Source organism: Lepidochelys kempii, chromosome 26 (genome assembly GCF_965140265.1).
Source record: "Lepidochelys kempii isolate rLepKem1 chromosome 26, rLepKem1.hap2, whole genome shotgun sequence".
Lineage (NCBI taxonomy): Eukaryota > Metazoa > Chordata > Testudines > Cheloniidae > Lepidochelys > Lepidochelys kempii.
In genome coordinates, this window is record NC_133281.1 from 12,803,237 (window position 1) to 12,825,049 (window position 21,813).

The following is a 21,813-nucleotide window of genomic DNA, read 5'->3' on the forward strand; positions in this document are numbered from 1 at the left end:
ATTTAGAAGTGTTTAAAAGGAAATTCTTCTCTACACAACTTAGAATTACCCTGTGGAACTCATTGCCACAATACATAATTGAGGCCAACAGCTTGGTAGAATTCTGAAGAGGATTAGACATTTATATGGATAATGAGAACTTCATGGTTACAGTAGATAGGATTTTTTTTTAAAAGAGTGATCTGAATCTTGCCAAGGAATTGTCTCAGGAATACCCAGCAACAATGAGTTCCGCAGGTTAATTTATATACTGAATACACATTCCTGTGTTGTCACACTCATGTCATAGGTATGGTGCATGGTTTGGGGGTAACTTGAGTTTCCATACTACATGTTGCTTCCTTTGGAGTAATTTATTATTATTATTCATTTGTATTCATAGCACCTAAAAACTCTGATCGGGACCCCATTGTGCTAAGCATGGTACAAACAAATAATAAAAAGGATGGTCACCACCTTGAAGAGCGTAGAATTTAAGTATACAACAGGCAGATACAATAAACAGATAGGGGATGAAGGGAAGACAAGGAGCCAATGTGATAAGCATCGATCACACCAGCTACAGAGCCATTTTAAAATGTTTAAACATTGTTTAAAAATCAAAAACACTTCCCTGCTCTGTGCTTCAGTTTTAATATCACTGACCTGTCTCCCTGGCGCTTAGTTAATATTTGTTGAAGCCCTTTGAAACCCTCAGATGAAACTTGAACTGCATTGTGTGCCAGGGTGAGGACAATGTGTCCTTCTGATTGATCCTCTGGGAATAGACAGGAGTTGTATCCATGACATGGATTGTACTGAGGGTTGATGTGTCAAAGGGCTTCTCTGTGTTCATCAATAACAACACGAGACTCTCATGGGCCTCTTACGTTGGAATGGAAATGCACAGACTTCTAATTAATGCATTTAGTACATGTATTGGACTCTGGTAACTCAGCTGACATCAGCCCTGGAAATCATACCAGTGCCAGATTCAGGGCAGCAAGGAAAAGCAGGTTGGGGTATGAAAACACAGCAGAAAATACTTCTGCAGAGAGGATTCTAGAGTCTTGGGATGAGGAGAAAAGCTCTTGAAAGCTTTGGGAGGAAGATAGCAAGGAATATCTCAATAAAAGAGGCAGCAGGGTGTGGGTGGGAAGGATAGATAGGGTTGTAAAGAGGTGGGGTGGTTTGTGGAATATAATAGAGATGAAGACAAGGTGGAATATTTAGGAATATTGCTAGTCTAGGGATGAAAAAGCAGGAGATCATGAGGAAATAAGAACTGAGACGGTCATGCACAAAGAGCAACCCGTTAGCCTGACTTGTATTTGGATGAAGTGAAAGCAACAAGAAAGAACGAAAATAATGTCTCCAGGTGAGAGCACAGTGTGTATGCCTCTTCTGTAATGTTCTGCATCAGTATAACCGTGCTGCTTCCATGTGGTATGGAGTGCTGTCAGGCCAGCTCTCCTTTTCACCACTGCTATGTTTAAATGCAGGTGAAATCCCCATTAATGTGGTGTGCAAAGCATAAAAACGACTCTAACGCAAAGGCAATCTAACGAAACATGGATACTGCTCTCAGCTTCTCTCTGTGTCCAGGTCTGGCTGGTATGTTCCAGTTTTGTTAAATAGAAATCTGTGCTGCTTCACCTAGTCAATGACCACCAAAGTGCCTCATGTGAGACTACCATGGGCTTTTTTCCCCCTGCCCTTCCATCCATCACATTGAAATCCTTTATCTTACTAAAGCTCAGTTTGATCCTGGACATGACCTCAAAGCATCATCTTCCACCTCCATCATCTCCCACCATCAGGAAGGGACACTCTGTTCCTACCTCAGATTTGTCTGTGCCCCTTCACAATTTCATTAACCCTGCACAGATCTGGGATTAAGCTCAAATAAGTCACAGGGACACTAGCGAAGGCTGAGATTCTGTTTCAGAGAGGGAGTGTATTGAGTGGCTAGAGCAAAATATTGGCAGTCAGGACTCTTGGCTTCTATTCTCAATTGTAGAAAGAATACTTTGTCGGTTAAAGTAGGTCACTAGGAATCAGAACTGCTGTCCTGTTTTCCCTGTTATGGGAGAGATTGTCTAGTGGTTAGAGCAGAGCTCTAGGAATCAGGAATACTGGCTTCTATCCCTAGCTATGCAAAGGAGTGTTACGTAGAAGTGAAAATAGGCACTGACCATTGGGACTCCTGGGTTCTTTTCCTGACTTTGCCACTGATTCAGTGTTTAGCTTTCGACAGATCACTTAATCCCTGGGTGCACAGTTCAGCCATCTGTCAAGTGGGTAAAATATTCCACGGGGTTGTCGTAAGATTTAATATTTGAGGACATGTTTAAAATCCTCAGATAAAAGTTCTTGTATTAGTGGACCGTATTCCTACCTGTGGAATATGGCTACTCACCTGTCATTTAATCCTTTGCTTCACATCATCCTGAACTGCCATTTCTAGAAGTAAGTCTATTAGATAGATATTGATCTTCTGAACATCAAAAATGCTAATGACCCCTTTTCTTTTTAATGGAGCAAATGGTACTGCTGGAACAAAAAGCTACATACAAATATCGGTTTCAGAGTAGCAGCCGTGTTAGTCTGTATTCTCAAAAAGAACAGGAGGACTTGTGGCACCTTAGAGACTAACCAATGTTTTGGAGCATAAGCTTTCGTGAGCTACAGCTCACTTCATCGGATGCATAACATGGAAAATACAGTGAGGAGATTTATATACACACAGACCATGAAAAAATACACATTGTAAGGAGAGTGATCACTTCAGATGAGCTATTACCAGCAGGAGAGTGGGGTGGGGGGAGAGAAAACCTTTTGAAGTGATAATCAAGGTGGGCCATTTCCAGCACATTTCCAGGAGTTAAGAAGAACGTCTGAGGAACGGGGGGGGGGGGGGGGGGGGAATAAACAAGGGGAAATAGTTTTACTTAGTATACAAATATAGGCACAGTAGTTTTAACCATGTCGGGCCGTGAATGCTAACTTCTTGGAGATTAGAATCCCTTATCTGAAACACTGGTCTAGGCACCTCCAGAAATGACCGCTCAGGATGACGTGAGACAAAAGGCAAAATGGCAAGTGAGGAGCAGGTAAGAATGCTACTTTTCACTCCTACCGCAATTCTGAACTGAGGATTTCAAACACACTACACACACCACTGTAGAATCTCAGCCCTTCAGCAGGATGTTTGCCAGCTGGTCCCAACAATTAATTTAGTAGCCATGCTCTTCATGTGTGAAACAGTATACGTTTTTTTCCCAAAATGTTACAATAATCTGTTTGTGGAATTTTTGAGTTACAAGATGTATTTTAAAAAAAGTAAGTTTGGGGGAGAGGAGTGTTTCAAGTTGGTTTGTTCACACGGTCATCATATGCTCTGACTTCATAGAAGCATTTATTATTCAGTGGAAATTCTCTCTTTGCTCTGACATCGAAGCCTGTGCTGTTGTCACAGCTGCTATTGTTCTGTCACGTAAAGGAGCTCTGGAATTTTTCATTTCCTTGGACAATGTGTTTAAGCACCTATATAATCAGAGTTCAAATGGTTGTAGATTATTACTGGATTTTCCTCCTTCCCTGGTTTTTGAAAGATTGAATCCTGAGCTATTTAATCAGTCCAAATTCCCACTGGCTGAATGACCAGGATTCTAGTCCTACCTCCTCCGTGTGAGCACATACATATACAAGTGTGTACTTTTGGTACAGCATAGTCATTGTTAATGGAAGCACGTGATTTGATACAAAGTAGTGACTTGAACTCTTGTATAGATAGGACGACTGGGACATGCTTCACCTGACATTGGGAGTGTGTGACACACCATGCCTGCTTGTTCAGGCTGGATCCAATGAGAAGATAAAAGCTTACTACTGCTACCAGCTGAAGGATTGAATATGAACTGCAGGATTTGGCTCACAATATGTATTTTTAATGTAATTTTAATTCCATACTATCACTTTAAAACTTTGGCTTTTGATACTGAGGAGTGGGGAGGAGCCAGTACTTAAATACTTGTGATGCGCAGATATTTGCTCTTGACAAAGATGATGACCCACTGAAGCATGCTGGGAAGCTGTTCATGAAGTTGGCATTGTTCATTTTAAATCCATTCTAGGTTTATTTCCATTCCTGGCATAGGATAAGAGAGCATGCAGTTGACTTTAATCTGATGTTCATTTTGGGGCTTGGAGCTAAACAATTGCTGTTAGGAAGAGCTGCACCTTGAGAAAGTATAGTTTGAACGTTTTGTCATATGGGTGCCCTTCCAGGTATATTTTATTTGATTGTCCTCTCAGACTTCTAGTTCTCCTCTTAAAATTCCCTTCTGCATGTAAGGTGTATTCCATTGTATTACACTGACTTCCTGTTCTGCCATAATTGCCAGAGAACTGGCAAGACTCAACATTGACTTTGCGGCTCTTAGTGAGACCCGCCAGGCCGATGAGGGCCAATTAAAAGAGGATGGAGGTGGCTACACCTTCTTTTGGAAAGCAAAGGCACCTGAAGAGAGACCCATTCAGGGGATTGGCTTTGCCATCAAAAATAAGATCGCCAGTCAGCTTTTGGAGCTTCCCGTGGGGATCAATGAGCGTCTCATGACTCTTTGGCTCAAGCTTAGCAACAACCAATATGCCACGGTCATCAGCACATACGCCCCAACACTCGATAATGAGGAAGACAATAAGGAGCAGTTTTATAGCACACTTAATGCAGTCCTCACAGCCACTTCTAAGGCAGAACAAACTCATCCTCCTGGGAGATTTCAATGCCAGAGTCGGATGGGATTCCCAAAGGAGAGGTACAATAGGCAAAGAAGGGGTGGGAAATGTAAACTCCAATGATATTCTCCTCAAGAGCAAATGTGTGGAGCATGACCTGCTCATCACAAATACCATCTTTAGGCAGAGTAACAAATTTAAGACCACCTGGAAACATCCTCAGACCAAACACTGGCACCTCCTTGATGAAGTTATAGTCAGAGCCCAAGACTTTTCCGACTTCCATATAACACGAGCTATGAGAGATACTGATCACTGTTGGACAGACCATTGATTAGTAAGATCAGTCATGTACCTGCAGCTCACTTCACCACACCGCAAACACCCAAAGACTAAGCGAAAGTGATACAACGTCAAAGCACTTCAGGATCAAGCCAGCTACAAGACGTTCCAGCAACATCTGTTGGACAAACTCTCTAACCTTCCTGACAGCAACATTGACGTTCAAGAGCACTGGGATCAATTTAAAAACACCATTCACAATGCATGTGCTGAAACCATAGGGTATTCCACTCATTAGCACCAAGACTGATTTGACGAAAATTGAGGAAATCCTAGTATTAATTCAACAGAAAAGAAATGCATTTTGTAACTGGCAAAATGATTCCTCTAACCAGCGAAAACATGAGGCCGATCACCTGCTTAAAGCCAAAATCCAAAGGAGTCTATGTGACATCAAAAACAAGTGGTGGCAAGTGAAGACCTCTGAGATCCAGGGTTTCGTAGACCAGGATGACCTGTCGGGCACTACACAGAGAACCAAGGAGAACAAACCATCATTCTACTGGTGAATTTACAGTGAACACTGTAAAATAGAATAGTATTATCATTTTCCAGCCAGGGAAACTGAGTCACACAGAGGTATTAAGTGACATGTCCAAGCTCTCACAAATTGGTGTGAGTGCTGGTATTATTGAACCCTGATCTCCTGACTCCCTCTCCTGTGCTTTAGCTATTGGACCATGCTTCCTCTCCTAAAGTTATTTAATGGAGGTACATTGTAGCGTCACAGTTTGCCATATTGAGCCATATCCTGAGCTCCCTACTCAGTTTTCATACCTCCAGCAAAACTTCCATTTACTTTAAGCAAGCTTTTTGACTAACAGTTTCAGGAGTTGACCTATTACAATAAAAAGAAGACCCGATTTTCATTTCGTCCTGCCCGTCATACACTGTTGTAACTCCATTGACTTCAGTGGAATGACTGCTCAGTGACGCCACATCTGAATCAGCCCTAGAGGGTTTACACAACTTCTCTTAATGGAGACACACATCTGATTAGCAAACAAAACAGGGATGGTCTAGATAATACTTAGTCTTGCCATGAGTGCAGGGACTGAACTAGATGACCTCTCGAGATCCCTTCCAGTCCTAGGATTCAATGAAAAAACTGCATTCATTAACAGTTAAGGTTGCGGCAGGACACAATCCATCCACGCAAAACCTTGAAAGCAAGGAAATAAGAAGTTAAGGGGAAAGACTCATGCATTCCCTTCCACCTTTATAGCCTGGAATGGTGTTAGAAATTAATGTCTTTGGGCAGTCTTGGGCATCTTCAGCAATATGCGTATATGCTGGCTTCATTAAGCTTGCACTCTAATGCAAAACCTTACCAGTGACATCTTATTCTTTTCTATCCAGCACATGTGATGCTATTTAACGTTTTTATCAATGGCCTGGAAGAAAACACAAAGTTGTCACTGATAAAGTTTTCAGATGACCCAAGAATTGGGGGCGTGGTAAATAATGAAAAGGACAGGTCACTGTTGCAGAGCAGTCTGGCTCGCTTGGTAAACTGGGCACAAGCAAACAGTATGTTTTTAATACAGCTAAATGTAAATATATGCATGGAGGAACCTAGAATGCAGGATGGGGGACTCTATCCTGGGAAGCAGTGACTCTGGAAAAGATATGGGGGTCATGGTGGATAATCAACCAAACATGAGCTCCCCAGTGTGATACAGTGACCAAAAGAGCTAATAGGATCCTGGGGTGCATAAACAGGGGAATCTCGAGTAGGAGCAGCAAAGTTATTTTCCCTCTATTTATGGCACTGATACAACCACCACTGGAATATTGTGTCCAGTTCTGGTGCCCACAATTCAAGAATGCTGATAAATTGGAGAGGGGTCAGAAAAGAGCCACAAGAATGATTAAAGGATTAGAAAACTTGCGTTATAATGGTAGACTCAAAAAGCTCAATCTATTTAGTTTAGCAAAGAGAAGGTTAAGGGGTAACTTGATTACTGTCTATATATATCTTCATGGAAAACAAATATTTAACAATGGGCTCTTCACTCTAGCAGAGAGAGGTCTAACATGATCCAATGGCTGGAAGTGGACGCTAGACAAATTCAGATCAGAAATAAGGCGTACATTTTTAACAGTGAGAGTAATTAACCACTGGAACAATCTACCAGGGGTTGTGGTGGATTCTCCTTGAAAGACCATTTTTCAATCAAGATGGATGTTTTTCTAAAAGCTCTGCTCTAGGAGTCATTGTGGGGCAGGTTTCTGGCCTGTTATACAGGAGGTCAGACTAGATGATCATCGTGGTACTTCCTGGCCTTGGAATCTGTAAATCTGACACTCACATTTCCCAACATTTGGGAAGTCATTCTGCCGTAACACTGCTGAGGTCCTGTGGTTACCAGTTTGCAAGAAATGCAACTTCCCTATTCCACATATCTGCTTCCTATGCATACAAGCCACCTCTGCTAGCTCTGCTGACACACACAAGATTGTGTGGAGTTATTACAGCAAGAGGGGGGAAAGCTGGATTCTTTTCTGCTTTGTGCATTATCCACTGAATTTTTTTCAGCCACTTTCTGATGGACAGAATCTCTGTTACTAGCGTTGATGGGGGGGAAAGAACAACCTAGATGGATTTGCAGAATCCTGGTGACACTAGACAAACTATCCTTTGGCTCGTATCCTGACCAAATTTGAACTGGCTGCTAGCGAGAGAGGATCAGTGTAGAACCCCACAGTGCTATTTTTACAGCTCTGTCCTGCCCCTATTTAAGTCAATAGGAATTCCTCAGTGGCGTGTTGCTACTTGGAGTGTAGGGATGGTTAAAAATCCACTTGTTCCTGCATTGGAGCAGGAGCTAGGCTGCTTTCAATCCTACCCATGCATCACTTTGCTTTTTTTTTTTTTTTTCCTCACATCAAATTAAAGCACAGACCTATAAGCCAGGAGATCTGGGTTTTCTTCCCATCTCTGCCTCACGTTTTCCCTGCGTGAATCTCTTCACTTCTCCGTGCCGTGGTTTTCCCATCTGTACGCAGGCGGTGCACATACTTACCTTTCAGGGTCAGGGTGAAGATCAATGAGTTAATGCTTTGGGCCCTGGAGAAATGCCAGGTACTGTTGTTGTTTACTGGCTATACTCCTGTTGGTACAGGAGCAACGGGCTTGAGGCGGGGAAGGTGCCTCATCAAAGAAATCCTGCTCTTTTATTTGCCCTGCACAGTGTGGAACCTCAGATGCAAAACTCCCTCTTGGAGCCCTGTGTATGCTGCCGTCCAGCAAAGAGGAAGCCAGGTCACATTATAGCGTCAGCACTCCGCGCTCTTTGTTCCAGGCTACAGCAGGCAAGCTTGGCTTTCAGCGTGTGCAATCGGATGGATGCAATCAGAACTACTCATAGCCCTGGAGTTCCCAAACTTTTTAGTATGGCGGCCCTCCCAACTGCATTTTGTCTTTTCTTTTTAATTTAATTTTATTTATTTTTTTGATGACCCACCATTACATATATGCATCCTCTGCCTTGGCACCGCAGCCCTAATCCCAGCCCGGTTGCGACCTGGCATACAGGGTCGCAGCGCCATTCAGGTTTGGCTTGTGACAGGTCACAACAGCTGGAGCAGGGAGCTAGGCCCCGCCCCGCTGGTCGAGGCAGGCTTGCTCTCCAAAACACATCTCTCCAGGCTTCCCGTCTGCACCGGGCTGGGAGAAGTGTTTGTTTACCAAGGCCGGGTGCCAGTCCTAAATTCGTCCAGCCCTGGATGTGGTGACCCATCTGGAATTTTCATATGACCCACTGGTGGGTGACTAGGGTGACCAGATAGCAAGTGTAAAAAATCGGGACGGGGGTGGGGGGTAATAGGTGCCTATATAAGAAAAAGCCTCCAAAATCGGGACTGTTCCTGTAAAATCGGGACATCTGGTCACCCTATGGGTGACCCACCCTTTGGAAAACTCTGTCACGGTCCCTTATTGCTGAGTGCTTAAAGAGATTCCCTCTTAGCTGAGCTGGGGAGGGATTTGTGGATCATGGACACATGGATGTGGATCTGTGTTCTCTCCCCCGCTGTCACTGTGGCAGAGTGACAACCTGGAAGTCCTGGGAAGCCATGCTTTGTTATGATAGTGTTGTCGACCTTACACTTAAGTTGGAGGAATTAATTCAGGGAAGTCCTCTGGCTTGTGTTATACCAGCTGTCAGATCAGATGATCACAGCAGTCCCTGCTAGCCATGCGATCTATGTGAGATGGAGCTGGAAGAGAGAGTCCCGCAGAGCGGGGTCGCAGCCTTTGTGGTTTAGTCTGATTGAAATAGGTGTAGAGACTCTTTCTGTGGTGAACACTTGCTCAGTAATGCATCCAGAGGGCTTCAGGATTGCAGCCTGGATACCAGAATCACGCCCTTTCCAGGGCACTGAGTGGCATTTAGATAAATTAATGGAAGCAGAGTGTGTGGACTGTTTGGGAAAAAAATTTACCATGGGAAACATTGCTTAAGAGCTCTCCACAGTCAGATTTTACCAGTGGGTGCTGTAATTAAAGCAAATTCCCTGATAAGAAAATCCAAACATTACAATCAAACGTCAGTGCGTCAAGGGTTAATGCTAAGATATGAAAACCATTTCGTTCCAAAGAATGTTGGTTTTTAATTAGCCTATTAGACCCACTACAAAGGGACTTTTAAAGTTTTTCGTGAAGCTTAGTGGTCGCCCTTAACTCCTGCTTTTGCTTATTCCAAGCTGTATCGGAGGAGTGGTTTTATTATTATTTTATTTTTTTTCCCATTTGGATTTAAAAGATTAGAATGGGGGGAGCTTGCCGCCCGGCTCACATGCCTCTCCTCATGCTGGCATATAGATTATAACAACATCCTGCCTGGGTTCATATTGAACCCTTTTACAATAATAATGAAAAGGCTGCAGGCCACAAGAGCCCCAAGGATAAATCTGTGAAATGAGGCCACTGCCTACAATTATCTGCTCCCTTTCCGAAGAAGAGATCTGGGAGAATGAACTACAAAATGGAAGCTCAAGCTACTTATTACAATGAATCCTCCTTCCTTATTATATGTGGGGAGCCGGTGGAAAGACCTGCTCTTTTGTCATACTTGAGTGTGGGTGTTTTGTGGGTCCAATTTGGAGGTGGTGTGTGGTGTTGTGTGTTTATTTAGGTCCTTATTCAGGACAGCACTTCAGCATGTGCTGAACTTGTCTCAGTGTGCTCATGTCCGATTTCAAGCCTCTCAGATTTAAGCACTTAAAGTTTACCACATGCTTATGGGCTGTTCCCATCGAGGATGGATTTCAGTGTTGCCCACTCTGACAATTTTATGATGAGTTTCGTAGTATCTAATGTGTTCCTTGAAGCCCCGGCTCCTGGAGTCATGGGGATACATGAGAATCTCGGCTTTCAGATAGTGTTGGCACCATCGTAGTATGTCACCACTGGACTGCAGTGGGTTTTGGGCACATATGGATCAAAGCTAGCTGGGGCATGCCCACCTGAGCTGCAGTCAATCAATCCTGATTGCAGTGGAGACATACCTTGTCACGGTGCTGTATGGGATGTGAAATTTGCCAAGGAGGATTAAGTTACAGAAAACCAAGGCCACTTTACTCCTGATTGAGAAGCATCCACACCAATGTGGGTTTAAAATGCTTTAATTCAGTGCATTGACTTCACACTTTTGATTTGCCTTAACTTAGTAACTCGTACCCAAGTGCAACTATATGCTTAGAGGAAAGAAAAAACTCCAATTTCACGGCAGGAGCTCAGCAGTTTTTAGCATCCTAAATGTCGAGCAGAAATAGGTTGTCATGGTGTTGTTTTATTAAAAAAAAAAAAAAAAAGTAAAGTAAAGGAAGATCTGACCCATCATTGAATTCTTTCTTTTCCCCCAACAGCTAAAAAATAAATTCATAAAGAAGATCCCCAAAGACGCGGAAGCCTCCAATGTCTTGGTGGGAGAGGTGGACTTCCTGGATAAGCCATTTGTGGCATTCGTGAGGCTCATACAGTCCACCATGCTGGGCGGGGTGACGGAAGTTCCCGTCCCCACTAGGTGCGCAGCTGTTTAAACAAACAAAATGTGCTTTTGCAAGAACTGAAGAAAGGTATTGGTGGTTCAGAACTGGGGCTTCAGCTGTAAACTCTCATGTAAACCTGATGCAGTATAGCACACCTTGCCTTCCAGATTAGGTGGGACAATATTTTCTTCCTCTGTCTCTGGACGGCTACAGATTCCTAAGAGGTCTAATTAGAGCTGTGTGAATAACAGACTTTTGGATTCGCTAGCTGTTTTGAAAAATCAAGGTTAAAAAAAATCGTTGCAGGTCAACCCAAAATGAACCATGTTTAAAAAAATTTCAGCAAACCAGAAAGTAAAAAGTAAAATTTAAAATAGTTTTGGGTCAAACATGTTTCATTTGACCTAAAACAAAACATTTTATTTTGATTGCTAGTGTTTTTCAAACCATTTCAACATTTGAAATAGAATTGGAGGAAATTTCAAAGCAAACAGTCATTTCAAATGGAGAGAAGACTTTTTAGTATTTTGGTGGGTTTTTTAGAATTTTGGAGGGGGGGGTCCCCCAAACAAACAATTCAACAAAACTGACATGAATTTGCAAAATGTTTGTGTTGCCAAATCTGCATTTTTCGACACAAAATTTTCAGCCAAAAAACATTGCCCATCTCTAGCAGTATAGCATGTTACCTTCCATGTTAACTGGGACAACATTTTCTTCCCTTGTCTCAGGAGGCTACGGATTCCTAAAGTCTAATGCACTGTTCAAATGGCCCATGTAACTTTCACTAATGATAGTGGGGCAGCCAGGTCCTACATGGACTGGAGAGAGAATAGAGCTTTTATTAACCTATATTTTCTTGCAGCGTTGGATGGCTAATTTGGGACTCCTGGGTTCAGTTCCCAGCTCCGCGACTGACTCGGTGTATGAATCCCCTTTCCTGCTCTGTGCCTTAGTTTCTCCATGTGTAGAATGGGTATAATGATACTGACCTTAAGTACTTTGATATTTACAAATGAAAAGGGCACAGTGGATGAAAGGGGGCAGCGCAAAGCGCATGCACCTCGTAAATGCTGCTTACACTGCAGACCATCTGTCCATGGTGCTGGGATTCTCATGAGAACAGGATTCCTGGTACTTACGGGTATTAAAGGTTTCCTACATTTCAGGTCACACATCCCAGTGACCGGCCACTATTTGAAGGGGAGGAGACCCTTGTGTAGCTGTAAACATAACCCTGGTTACATTATCTGTGGGATTGAACCTGGGCCCTCTGGGTCTACAAGCCTCTCTTGCTTGTAATAAAGGGCCAGATCCATTAACTCTAAGACAGTAGCAGGCTCATTACGTGTTCTGTGCTTTCTAGCCATTAGAAGGGGACATGCTGTGTTAGTGTGGGTTGACACACAAACTAAAGCTCCCATTGAACTTGATGGAGAGACTCCTTGGGGTTGCAGTGGGAGCTGGAGTAAGCCGTATCCGAGAGACCCAACTGGTGAAAATCAAAGGGCCTAATCCTGCATTTCTTGAGCAGCTAAACTGCTTACACAGGAGCCCAGGATTGGAAGGGACCTCTTTACTGGGAGGAGTGGTAGATACGCTGGAGGTAGGGATAGGATACAGAGGGAGCTAGACAAATGGGAGGATTGGGCCAAAAGAAATCTGATGAGGTTCAACAAGGACTAATGCAAAGTCCTGCACTTAGGATGGAAGAATCCCATGCACCGCTACAGACTAGGGACCGAGTGGCTAGGCAGCAGTTCTGCAGAAAAGGACCTAGGGGTTATGGTGGACGAGAAGCTGGATATGAGTCAACAGTGTGCCCTTGTTGCCAAGAAGGCTAACGGCATTTTGGGCTGTATAAGTAGGAGCATCGCCAGCAGATCGAGGGACATAATCATTCCCCTCTATTCGACATTGGTGAGGCCTCATCTGGAGTACTGTGTCCAGTTTTGGGCCCCACACTACAAGAAGGATGTGGAAAAATTGGAAAGCGTCCAGTGGAGCGCAACAAAAATGATTAGGGGGCTGGAGCACATGACTTATGGGGAGAGGCTGAGGGACCTGGGATTATTTAGTCTGCAAAAGAGAAAAGTGAGGGGGGATTTGATAGCTGCTTTCAACTACCTGAAAGGGGGTTCCAAAGAGGATGGATCTAGACTGTTGTCAGTGGTACCAGATGATAGAACAAGGAGTAATGGTCTCAAGTTGCAGTGGAGGAAGTTTACATTGGATATTAGGAAAAACTTTTTCATTAGGAGGGTGGTGAAACACTGGAATGCGTTACCTAGGCAGGTGGTGGAATCTCCTTCCTTTGAGGTTTTTAAGGTCAGGCTTGACAAAGCCCTGGCTGGGATGATTTAGTTGGGGTTGGTCCTGCTTTGAGCAGGGGGTTGGACTAGATGACCTCCTGAGGTCCCTTCCAACCCTAATCTTCTATGATTCTATCTTGGGCCATTGAGCCCAGTCCCCTGCTATTGCAGGTAACCTTGTCATATAACTCTGATTGTAACTTTATCAAGCTCCATCTTGAAATAAATTAGATTGATTGTTTGCCACCACTGCTCCTATTGGAATGGTTACCAAATACCTTTAGACCAGTCCTGCATACTGTCAAGAGTTGTAATTTAAACCACACAGTGCAAAGATGGCCATTAGCTCATGAGTTCTGTTCTTTTACCAGGTTCATTTTTATTCTCCTGGGTCCTTCAGGAAAGGCAAAATCCTACAATGAAATCGGCCGAGCTATCGCTACCCTCATGGTCGATGATGTAAGTAAATCCGACGGCAGAGCCCTGCTCCTGTAGCATTCCCTTCACGTACGCTATGTCCAGGCGGTCCGTACATTTACGGGATTTCCCAGAGGTGAAATGAGACGTCCCATCAGAGCTCCAGGACCAGAATGAAAACCGTAAGACTAGTTTGGCAGGTGCTGTAAAAATCTGTGCAATTCCATGGAAGTCAATGGAGATATAGCAGCTGAAGGATCTGCCCATAGGAATAAAGTTAAAATATTGGGGCGGGGGGGGATGTACGCATGCTGTGCTCCCTTGGATAGAATCTGTTCAGCTATGTGTCATAGGTTCCATATTGCCAACACTTAGCAAAGATTCTCCTTTCATTCAGATGACAGGGAACTGGGCTTTTAGAGCAGGAGGGTCTGAGTTCTATCCCAGCGAATGTGTGACATTCCAGTGTGCAGCACAGATTCATTCAGGTATTGTTCACAAGCACAGATGTTCACACTAGCAATGAGTGAGCCACAATCCGTGGTCCAAAATCTCTCTGATCTAGAAAGCATTTTAGATGAAGCCTAGCCCTTCTTCTAGCAGAATTGGTTCTTCCCTCTCTCCCACTGCCTAGCTAACAGTTTGCCTAAACCGTTTGTCTACTCTGTGTATTCCCAGCTTTTCAGTGATGTGGCCTACAAGGCCAGGGACCGAGATGACCTGATTGCAGGAATAGATGAGTTTCTGGATGAAGTCATTGTCCTCCCACCAGGGGAGTGGGATCCAAACATTAGAATAGAGCCACCCAAAAAAGTACCTTCTGCTGAGAAGAGGTAGGTGGTGTTAATTGCAGTACAGTTGATAGTGCACTGGACTGGGACTCAGGAGACCAGGGTTCTATTCCTGGCTCTGCTACTGGGTAACCATAGGCAACTCCCTGTGCCTCAATTTTCCCATCTATAAAATGGGGATAATGTCCCCTTTGTAAAGCACTTTGAAATCTATGGATTAAAAAGCACTAAATAAGAGCTAAGTATTATTATTAGCAGCATAATGAACTTGATTCTGTCCATAGTTACAGTGGTGTAAATCAAGTCCATGGAATTACACTGATGTAAAACCAGCACAACCAGGGGAGCAGCATCAGACTCAATGAGCTGGAGCTGAGCTGAATTTTGGGTAACACAGCCAATGAAATGGATGAAATGTGGCCATTCATTAGCAGAATTTGTATTAGCCTGGCCATTACTAGCATTCAGCCTCTGTGTTTAGGAACTCGGCACTATCCCTTTTTAGACAAATGTAAACGTAGCTACTGTGAGGAATCTTTAAGGAATCTGCCTTGTATAATATTTTCTGTGACTCAATGCAAAGTTACTTAAGTACCATCTCTTCTTTCAAGCCAAGATACAAGCATTGCATGCAGATGCTAAAGTAATCTGTGGGCATGTAACCCTCTAAACTGAGGGATACAGATTATGCAGGGATCCATCCATCTCTTGTGCCAGGGCCAGAACGCTCTGGAACAACATTCCAGCACTTTTGCTGCATGGAGGACCTCATTTTGCAAGGACAAAATACGCTAAAGATTGCGACATGCTCCCTTACTGTGGCATAACATAGAAAGATTCCATGGCACTTTTCAGAGTTGCCAAACTCAAGCGTTTTTATTTGCCTTCTGGGTTTTGAGCCTTTTAGGGTGGCATCTGCACAGCGAGCAGCGGCCCGTGGCAGCAGGCCTCCAAGCGCGCATCTACAGATCCAGGCTCGTGCTAGAGTGCTAAAAATAGCCATGCAGAGATTTGGTCTCGGGCTAGAGATCAGGCTCCGAAGCCTACAGAGGGGGCGTAGCTCTTTTTAGCACCTTAGCAGGAGCCCCATGAATCTGTAGAGCCGGGCTCTGAGACTCGCTGCTCCGGAGCGCTGCTCACTGTGTAGACGCACCCTTAGAGGTCACATTTTCAAGTTTCTCTCTGCAACCGGTTTCTCTGGAAACTTACTTTTTTAAGTAAAAGCTAGCTCATCCCCTGCCTCCAGCAGCTGGCACTTTAAGGAGAAAAACACCAACTTTCTCAAGACTTACAGGACAATCTCAGGCTGTGGAGAGTTGCTTTTTGGGGCAAGAGAAATGCTAGATCCAAGTGACATCTTACCGAAATATATCCCACTCCCGGGTGCAGTATGCTCCGTTTTTCATGATGCATTAATCCAGTAACTAAAGGTCGATTATCTCGCAGTGTGTGCACATGACCTAAACTGGAGCATGTGTGAGTTTTTCTTTCCTATTGGTAGGAAAAACTCCAGGAACAGAGAAGGTGGGTGGAGAGTGGAACTAATTTTCTAACTGCACCTCCTGGGTGACCCCCTGTGGCCAGGTTTTGCACAAGAGCAGTGTGTCGGGTGTTAGTGAAGAGAATGCTGGGGGCTGGGTTACACCTCTGTCCCTCATGGAAAGCATTTTTTGATGTTTCATATTATTTTTTAAATGGTTTTCTCAAGGAAATCCAAATGTGGGTTTTGTGATTCTTCACTATGCACCATTCCTCACCTCTTGTGTTGCACCATTCCTCACCTCTGGCAGTTGTTGCAGTGTGGCTGGCAGTGTTACAATGGCTGCTTGTGGGTCAATGGAAGCAATTTCTATAAGTATCCTCTATAATCTTCTAAGATGACTGTGAGGCTTGTGAAGGTTCCATGTAAATGGAAAAATAACAATAGGCTAATGATCTATACCATTAAAGGAAATAACAGGCATGTGGTAGCTGGTATAAAACTCAAGGCTCCTACACAACCCTTGGCTTTTGTGTAGACTAGACCAGGTTGTGCAAGAATCTGTCTGCCTCACCCGCAATCACAGATTCAGGTTGTTCTGTACTTCACTCTGCAACAAACGGGCAGAGCCCTCCAGTGTGGCCTAGTGTCCAGAGCATTGGAGTGGGGGGATCTGGGGTCTATTTCTGGCTCTGCCACTGGTGTGTTGGGTGACCTTGGCCAAGTTGCTGTGCCTCAGTTTCCCCATCTGTAACATGGAGATGATACTGTGCAGTGCTTTGAGATGAGATAAAACATGCTCTAGGAGAGCTAGGTGTGTTTACTTATTATTGGAAGCCCTAGATTATCCTAAAGGCAAATCCAACCAAAAATCAAAATGCTGCCCCAGACACAACTGTGCTAAAGGGAGGCCCTGCGTGTACAGCCGGGCTCTTGGGAGTCAAGACTCCTGGAAGTCCTGATTCTCCGTGTGACCTTGGAGAAGTTGCTTCACTTCCATGTGCCTCAATTATCCCCATCTACAAAGGGGAATCAGGAATGACCAACCCCTCGGGGTGCAGGGAGGCTAAACTCCTGCTGGTTGCGAAGTGCCTTGAGCCCTTTCTGAGGAGAGGGGAGATGCTGTTGTTCCCGTCATGGCCCCCAGTGTCTCTCTCAGGAAATCCGTGTTCTCGCTGAACGAAGCAGGGCAGATGAACGGCACCGCAGGAGGAGCGGCAGGAGGGGGCGGCGGTGGTGGAGGGGGCGGCAGCGAGGATGGAGAAATGCCAGCAGTGCATGAAGCTGGAGAAGAGCTTGTCTGGACAGGCAGGTAAGCAAAGCCTCGGCCCCTGAAACCTTGCGCAGTGCACCGACGAGAGCGCCGGATGGTGCCAGCCTGGGTCCTGTGCTTCGGGGCAATATGCCCTCTCCTACAACCTCCTCTGGCCTCGCATCTTCCCTTCCCCTTCAAGGATAAATGACATTCCCCACCCCACCCCAGATACAAGCACCTCTGCCCCCCTCCCAGCACACTCCCCAACACCCCCAGTGGTGATAATGGTTCTAGTCCTCCCCTCCCAACCTGCCCTTCCCCCCAAATGTCCGTGAGGCCTCAGTCATGCTTTGATTTACACAGATCCTTACAAAGGTGAAGGCCAGAACTGATGGGTGTTGGTGCAAAAGTGCCTTTGAGTGTGCAAAATGGGGAGTTGCCCACCCAACATCTCGCATGCGTGCACAATTGCTTATGCTTGCAGCTGAACGCCAAGAAGCAAAATTTGCTTGACCTAGTCTCGTGGCTAAATGCTGCCAGGAAAAGTCAGAGCAAGTGTCAGACTAGATTCCGCCTTGGGGTCGGCGCACGCCACAGAAACATCCGTGCCTCAGAACGCAATCCCTGATGCGTACGGTTGACACGGGGCTCGTTGGTTGCTTGTGCCCTCCTCATCCATTTGTTGCACTCACCTCTTCTCTCATGCTTAAAGTATGTCTGTATTGCAATCACAGGGTGTGTCTGCAGCTTGTGTAGCCAAAGCTGAGCGAGCTTTAATCTAGCTGGCACAGCAACTGGAACAAGAGACCTGCAGCAAAACCTGCTCCAGTGCCCAGTACTCCAAGCCCGCCTGGAACTGTGGGTATTTACTTGTGAGGCTAGTCCACTAAAGCTTGATTTAAAGCTAGCCTCAAGTAGGGCTGCATAAACAGCAGTCATCCCCTGCTATCGCACACCCTCGTGAACTCTTCGGGACGGGGCCGCGTCCTTGTTATGCATTTATACGATACCTGGTGCAGTGGGGTCCCGAGCCCAGGCACTACGGCAACGCAAATAATAACCCTAAATTGCCTAGTTCCACTGAGAGCTCATGGGATTGCCACACCTGGGACCCTGCTGCGTGTCTCCCCCAGGTTTTGCGGCGGCCTGTATTTGGATATCAAGAGGAAACTGCCCTGGTTCCCCAGTGATTTCTACGAAGGCTTTCATATCCAGTCTATCTCCGCCATCCTCTTCATTTACCTGGGCTGCATCACAAATGCCATAACATTTGGGGGGCTGCTTGGTGATGCTACAGACAACTACCAGGTAAACCAAAGAGCTGCCCAGGGAGTTCTCCTTCTCCAAAGGATTATTAGAGCTGGACCCCAGCCAGAAAGTTTGGCCGCAGATGCCCCAATGTTTGCAGGGTGGCTTTTGTTGGCACGTGCCTTAGCTGTGCTGCATGGTGAGACATTGCAGCTCCTGCCCCTTGATAACACATGGGGCAGATAGCAGGATTCACAGCAGCTGGCTATAACCCGTATGCAGGAGGCCAGGTTCCTGTGGAGCTGCAGCCAGTTCTCCTCCCTAATGTGGTAGCTAAATATCCCCGCCCTGTTGCTGTGAGATTTCCACCCCGGTGCACCTCCATGGCACAGGGCAGGACTGCGGTCCTTGGTATGAAAAGCCATTCCTAGCTAAGACTTGGACGTAACCGTCACTCAGCCTGAGGGGGCATCTTGGAGTCTGCAATCCCTCAAACTGCCACGTCTGAGCCCCACAGGTACCTCACAGTGCGACGAGTCTGTAATGAAATCGCTGCTTCTGCTAGCATTTTTCCTGCCTGTTTGTCGCACGGCACCTGTGCTCAGCGTGGTAATTCACCAACGCCCATTCAGCTTAGTATCCTCCCCAAACCGCTGACACGGGTCTTGAGGGACGGAGCGGGGATTCTTGCGCTGCCTGATTCCAGTGAGACACAAGCCGGGAAGAAAGTGCAGGAGAACTGCCGTGAGTGTGTTCTGCAGCCACGCTCTGTGATTAGACCTCCCCTCGGCACGACTCCTCTGCTGCAACCCAGTGCATGTGTCTGACCTTCTCCCCACGTTGTTTCTCTTCCCAAAGGGGGTCATGGAGAGCTTCCTCGGCACGGCGATGGCTGGCTCCCTGTTCTGCTTCTTTGCCGGGCAGCCGCTCATTATCCTGAGCAGCACAGGGCCCATCCTCATCTTCGAAAAGCTACTCTTCGACTTCAGCAAGTAGGTGGAGCTCACTGAGAATCGCGGCCCTCACAGCAGTAATGCCAAAGTGGGGAGCGGGGCACAAGAGCAGGACAGGTTCAGAGTCATGGTTGAGGCCTACATACCGTCCCTCTAGCCATGTCATTATGGCTGTGGGCAGCACTCCAGGTGGGTCTACCAGAGAGAAGAGGCCGAGAGAGCCTACTCTACAGCTCTGCGAGTCTCCCAGTGAGTACAGTTTTGAAGCAGGTGCTCAGGAGACCACTAGCAGAGCGAGTGGGGAAGGGAACACAGCTGCTGCTCCTCTGCTTTGAGCAGAGGGAGCTTCCCCCATCTTCTCCCTAACTTTTCCACAGTTCTCTCTTCGGCGGATGCTGGGGGAGCTCCCCCAGTGGGTTTGCTTACTGGGGCAGGGCATCAGCAATCGGCCCAGTCATTGGCCATCTCAGCCCAGTGGCCGAAGACTGGATGGGCCATGGAGACTGAGCTACCTCTCACCCTTGTCAGTGGCAGGTGCTGTGCTGGTTAGGGGAACGTTGGCAGGGTGGAGTGAGGAAACTCGTGCCACACCTGTCCTGTGGATGACTCTCTTGATCTCTTCTTCTTGGAGCAGAGACCCTGTCTGGGGTTCTCTGCTTGGTGTCCCCTACTGGGGTTCTTCTGTTGCACCTTTGAGTCCATCCCCATCCCTGTACCTCAGAGTTAGAGAGGAAGGATGGGGCAGTGGTTAGGGCACTAGACTGGGACTTTGGAGGCCTACGTTCAATTCCCAGCTCTGCCACAGACTATTCATATGACCTTGGGCAAGTCACATAGTCTCTGTGCTTCAGTTCCCCCTCTGAGTTGGGGATACCAGCACTGCCCTATTTCACAGGGGTGTTGCAAGAATAGATAAGGATGGAAATGGAGGCCATATAAGTACACAGACTCGGATTTGTTTCAGAGTAACAGCCGTGTTAGTCTGTCTTTTCAAAAAGAAAAGGAGTACTTGTGGCACCTTAGAGACTAACCAATTTATTTGAGCATGAGCTTTCGTGAGCTACAGACTCTGATTTCTTTTTCCAGGAGGGTGGCCATTATTATTGGGGTGAAAGGACCCCTATGGGGGGAAGCTCTTCCTTTCACTGGAGATCAGATATGGTGACACTTTCCATGAGCCCTCAGATGCCGTATCTCTCTTTCCTGAGCAGAGCTGTTGTTTTGTTCTGAACTTCTGTTGTGCACAATTCCAGAGGCAACAGCATAGACTACATGGAGTTCCGCCTGTGGATCGGCTTACATTCTGCCCTGCAGTGCCTTATCCTGGTGGCTACAGACGCCAGCTTCATTATAAAGTACATCACGCGCTTCACTGAGGAGGGGTTCTCCACCCTCATCAGCTTTATATTCATCTATGATGCTATCAAGAAGATGATCGGAGCCTTTAAGTATTACCCTATCAATGCAGACTTCAAACCAGACTACGTGACCATGTACAAATGCGAGTGCATTGCTCCTGACCCAGGTGAGTACAAGTCCTATTCCCTGTTGAAAATTTCACTGTGAAATTGCCGATTGTTTGAACCACGCAGCGGTCATGCTGAGGTCCAGTTCTTGAGAAAGAGTGTTGCACAGCTTCCTGATTGGTCCTTGCAAATTGTGGAGGGGCGGGTAGCCTTTGCTGCATGAGCTTCATTTGGTGATTTACTCCAGCAGCTTGTTTTAAATGGAAGCAGTGCTGCCTAGTTGTTGGAACACTGGGCTGGAACTTGGGAGACCTAGATTCTCTTCCCAGTTCTGTCACTGGCCTGCTGGGTGACCTTGGGCAAGTCTCTGTGCCTCAGTTTCCCCATCTGTAAAGTGTGTGTGTGGGGGGGGATGATACTGACCAGCTATGTAAAGTGCTTTGAGATCTCCTGACAATATGATTATTAAATCTTGGCCAGCTGCACTTTCAAAGAACATTCCTGGATACAAGTTTCACACCCCCACGATAGAGAGGTTATGATGGCTGTGGCAGTGTACCTGTGGGCACAGTACCTCTGGTTCCCTATAGCAGTGCTCCCAAAATGGAACAAAAACATCATCTTCTTGGCAGGCCAGCCCATCCCCGGTCACTGAGATAGTGCAGCAAAATACCTCCTCTGTAGATGGCCAGATGTGAAACCATAGGAATCAGAGATGGTGAAGACTTGTTTAGATCCAACTTCCAGACAATGCTGGATTGTTCCCAAGAGTATATTCTTGAATGGTTTTATCATCTCCAGTTGTAAGTGTGTTCAGTGACAGGACTTCCGTGGGA

At 45.9% G+C, this 21,813-nt stretch overlaps 1 protein-coding gene across 14 annotated transcripts in view; it reads left to right on the forward strand.

The window, feature by feature from the left end:
* The window catches only part of SLC4A5 (solute carrier family 4 member 5), a 126,862-nt gene that overhangs the window by 59,481 nt on the left and 45,568 nt on the right, over nt 1-21,813 (forward strand). For all 14 annotated transcript variants that reach the window (XM_073325092.1, XM_073325096.1, XM_073325094.1 and 11 more), the window contains exons 10-16: nt 10,933-11,090; nt 13,739-13,826; nt 14,463-14,617; nt 17,215-17,367; nt 18,444-18,618; nt 19,417-19,550; nt 20,765-21,036. In XM_073325092.1, the coding sequence (XP_073181193.1) occupies nt 10,933-11,090; nt 13,739-13,826; nt 14,463-14,617; nt 17,215-17,367; nt 18,444-18,618; nt 19,417-19,550; nt 20,765-21,036 (1,135 nt within the window). The remainder of the gene's footprint in view (nt 1-10,932; nt 11,091-13,738; nt 13,827-14,462; nt 14,618-17,214; nt 17,368-18,443; nt 18,619-19,416; nt 19,551-20,764; nt 21,037-21,813) is intronic.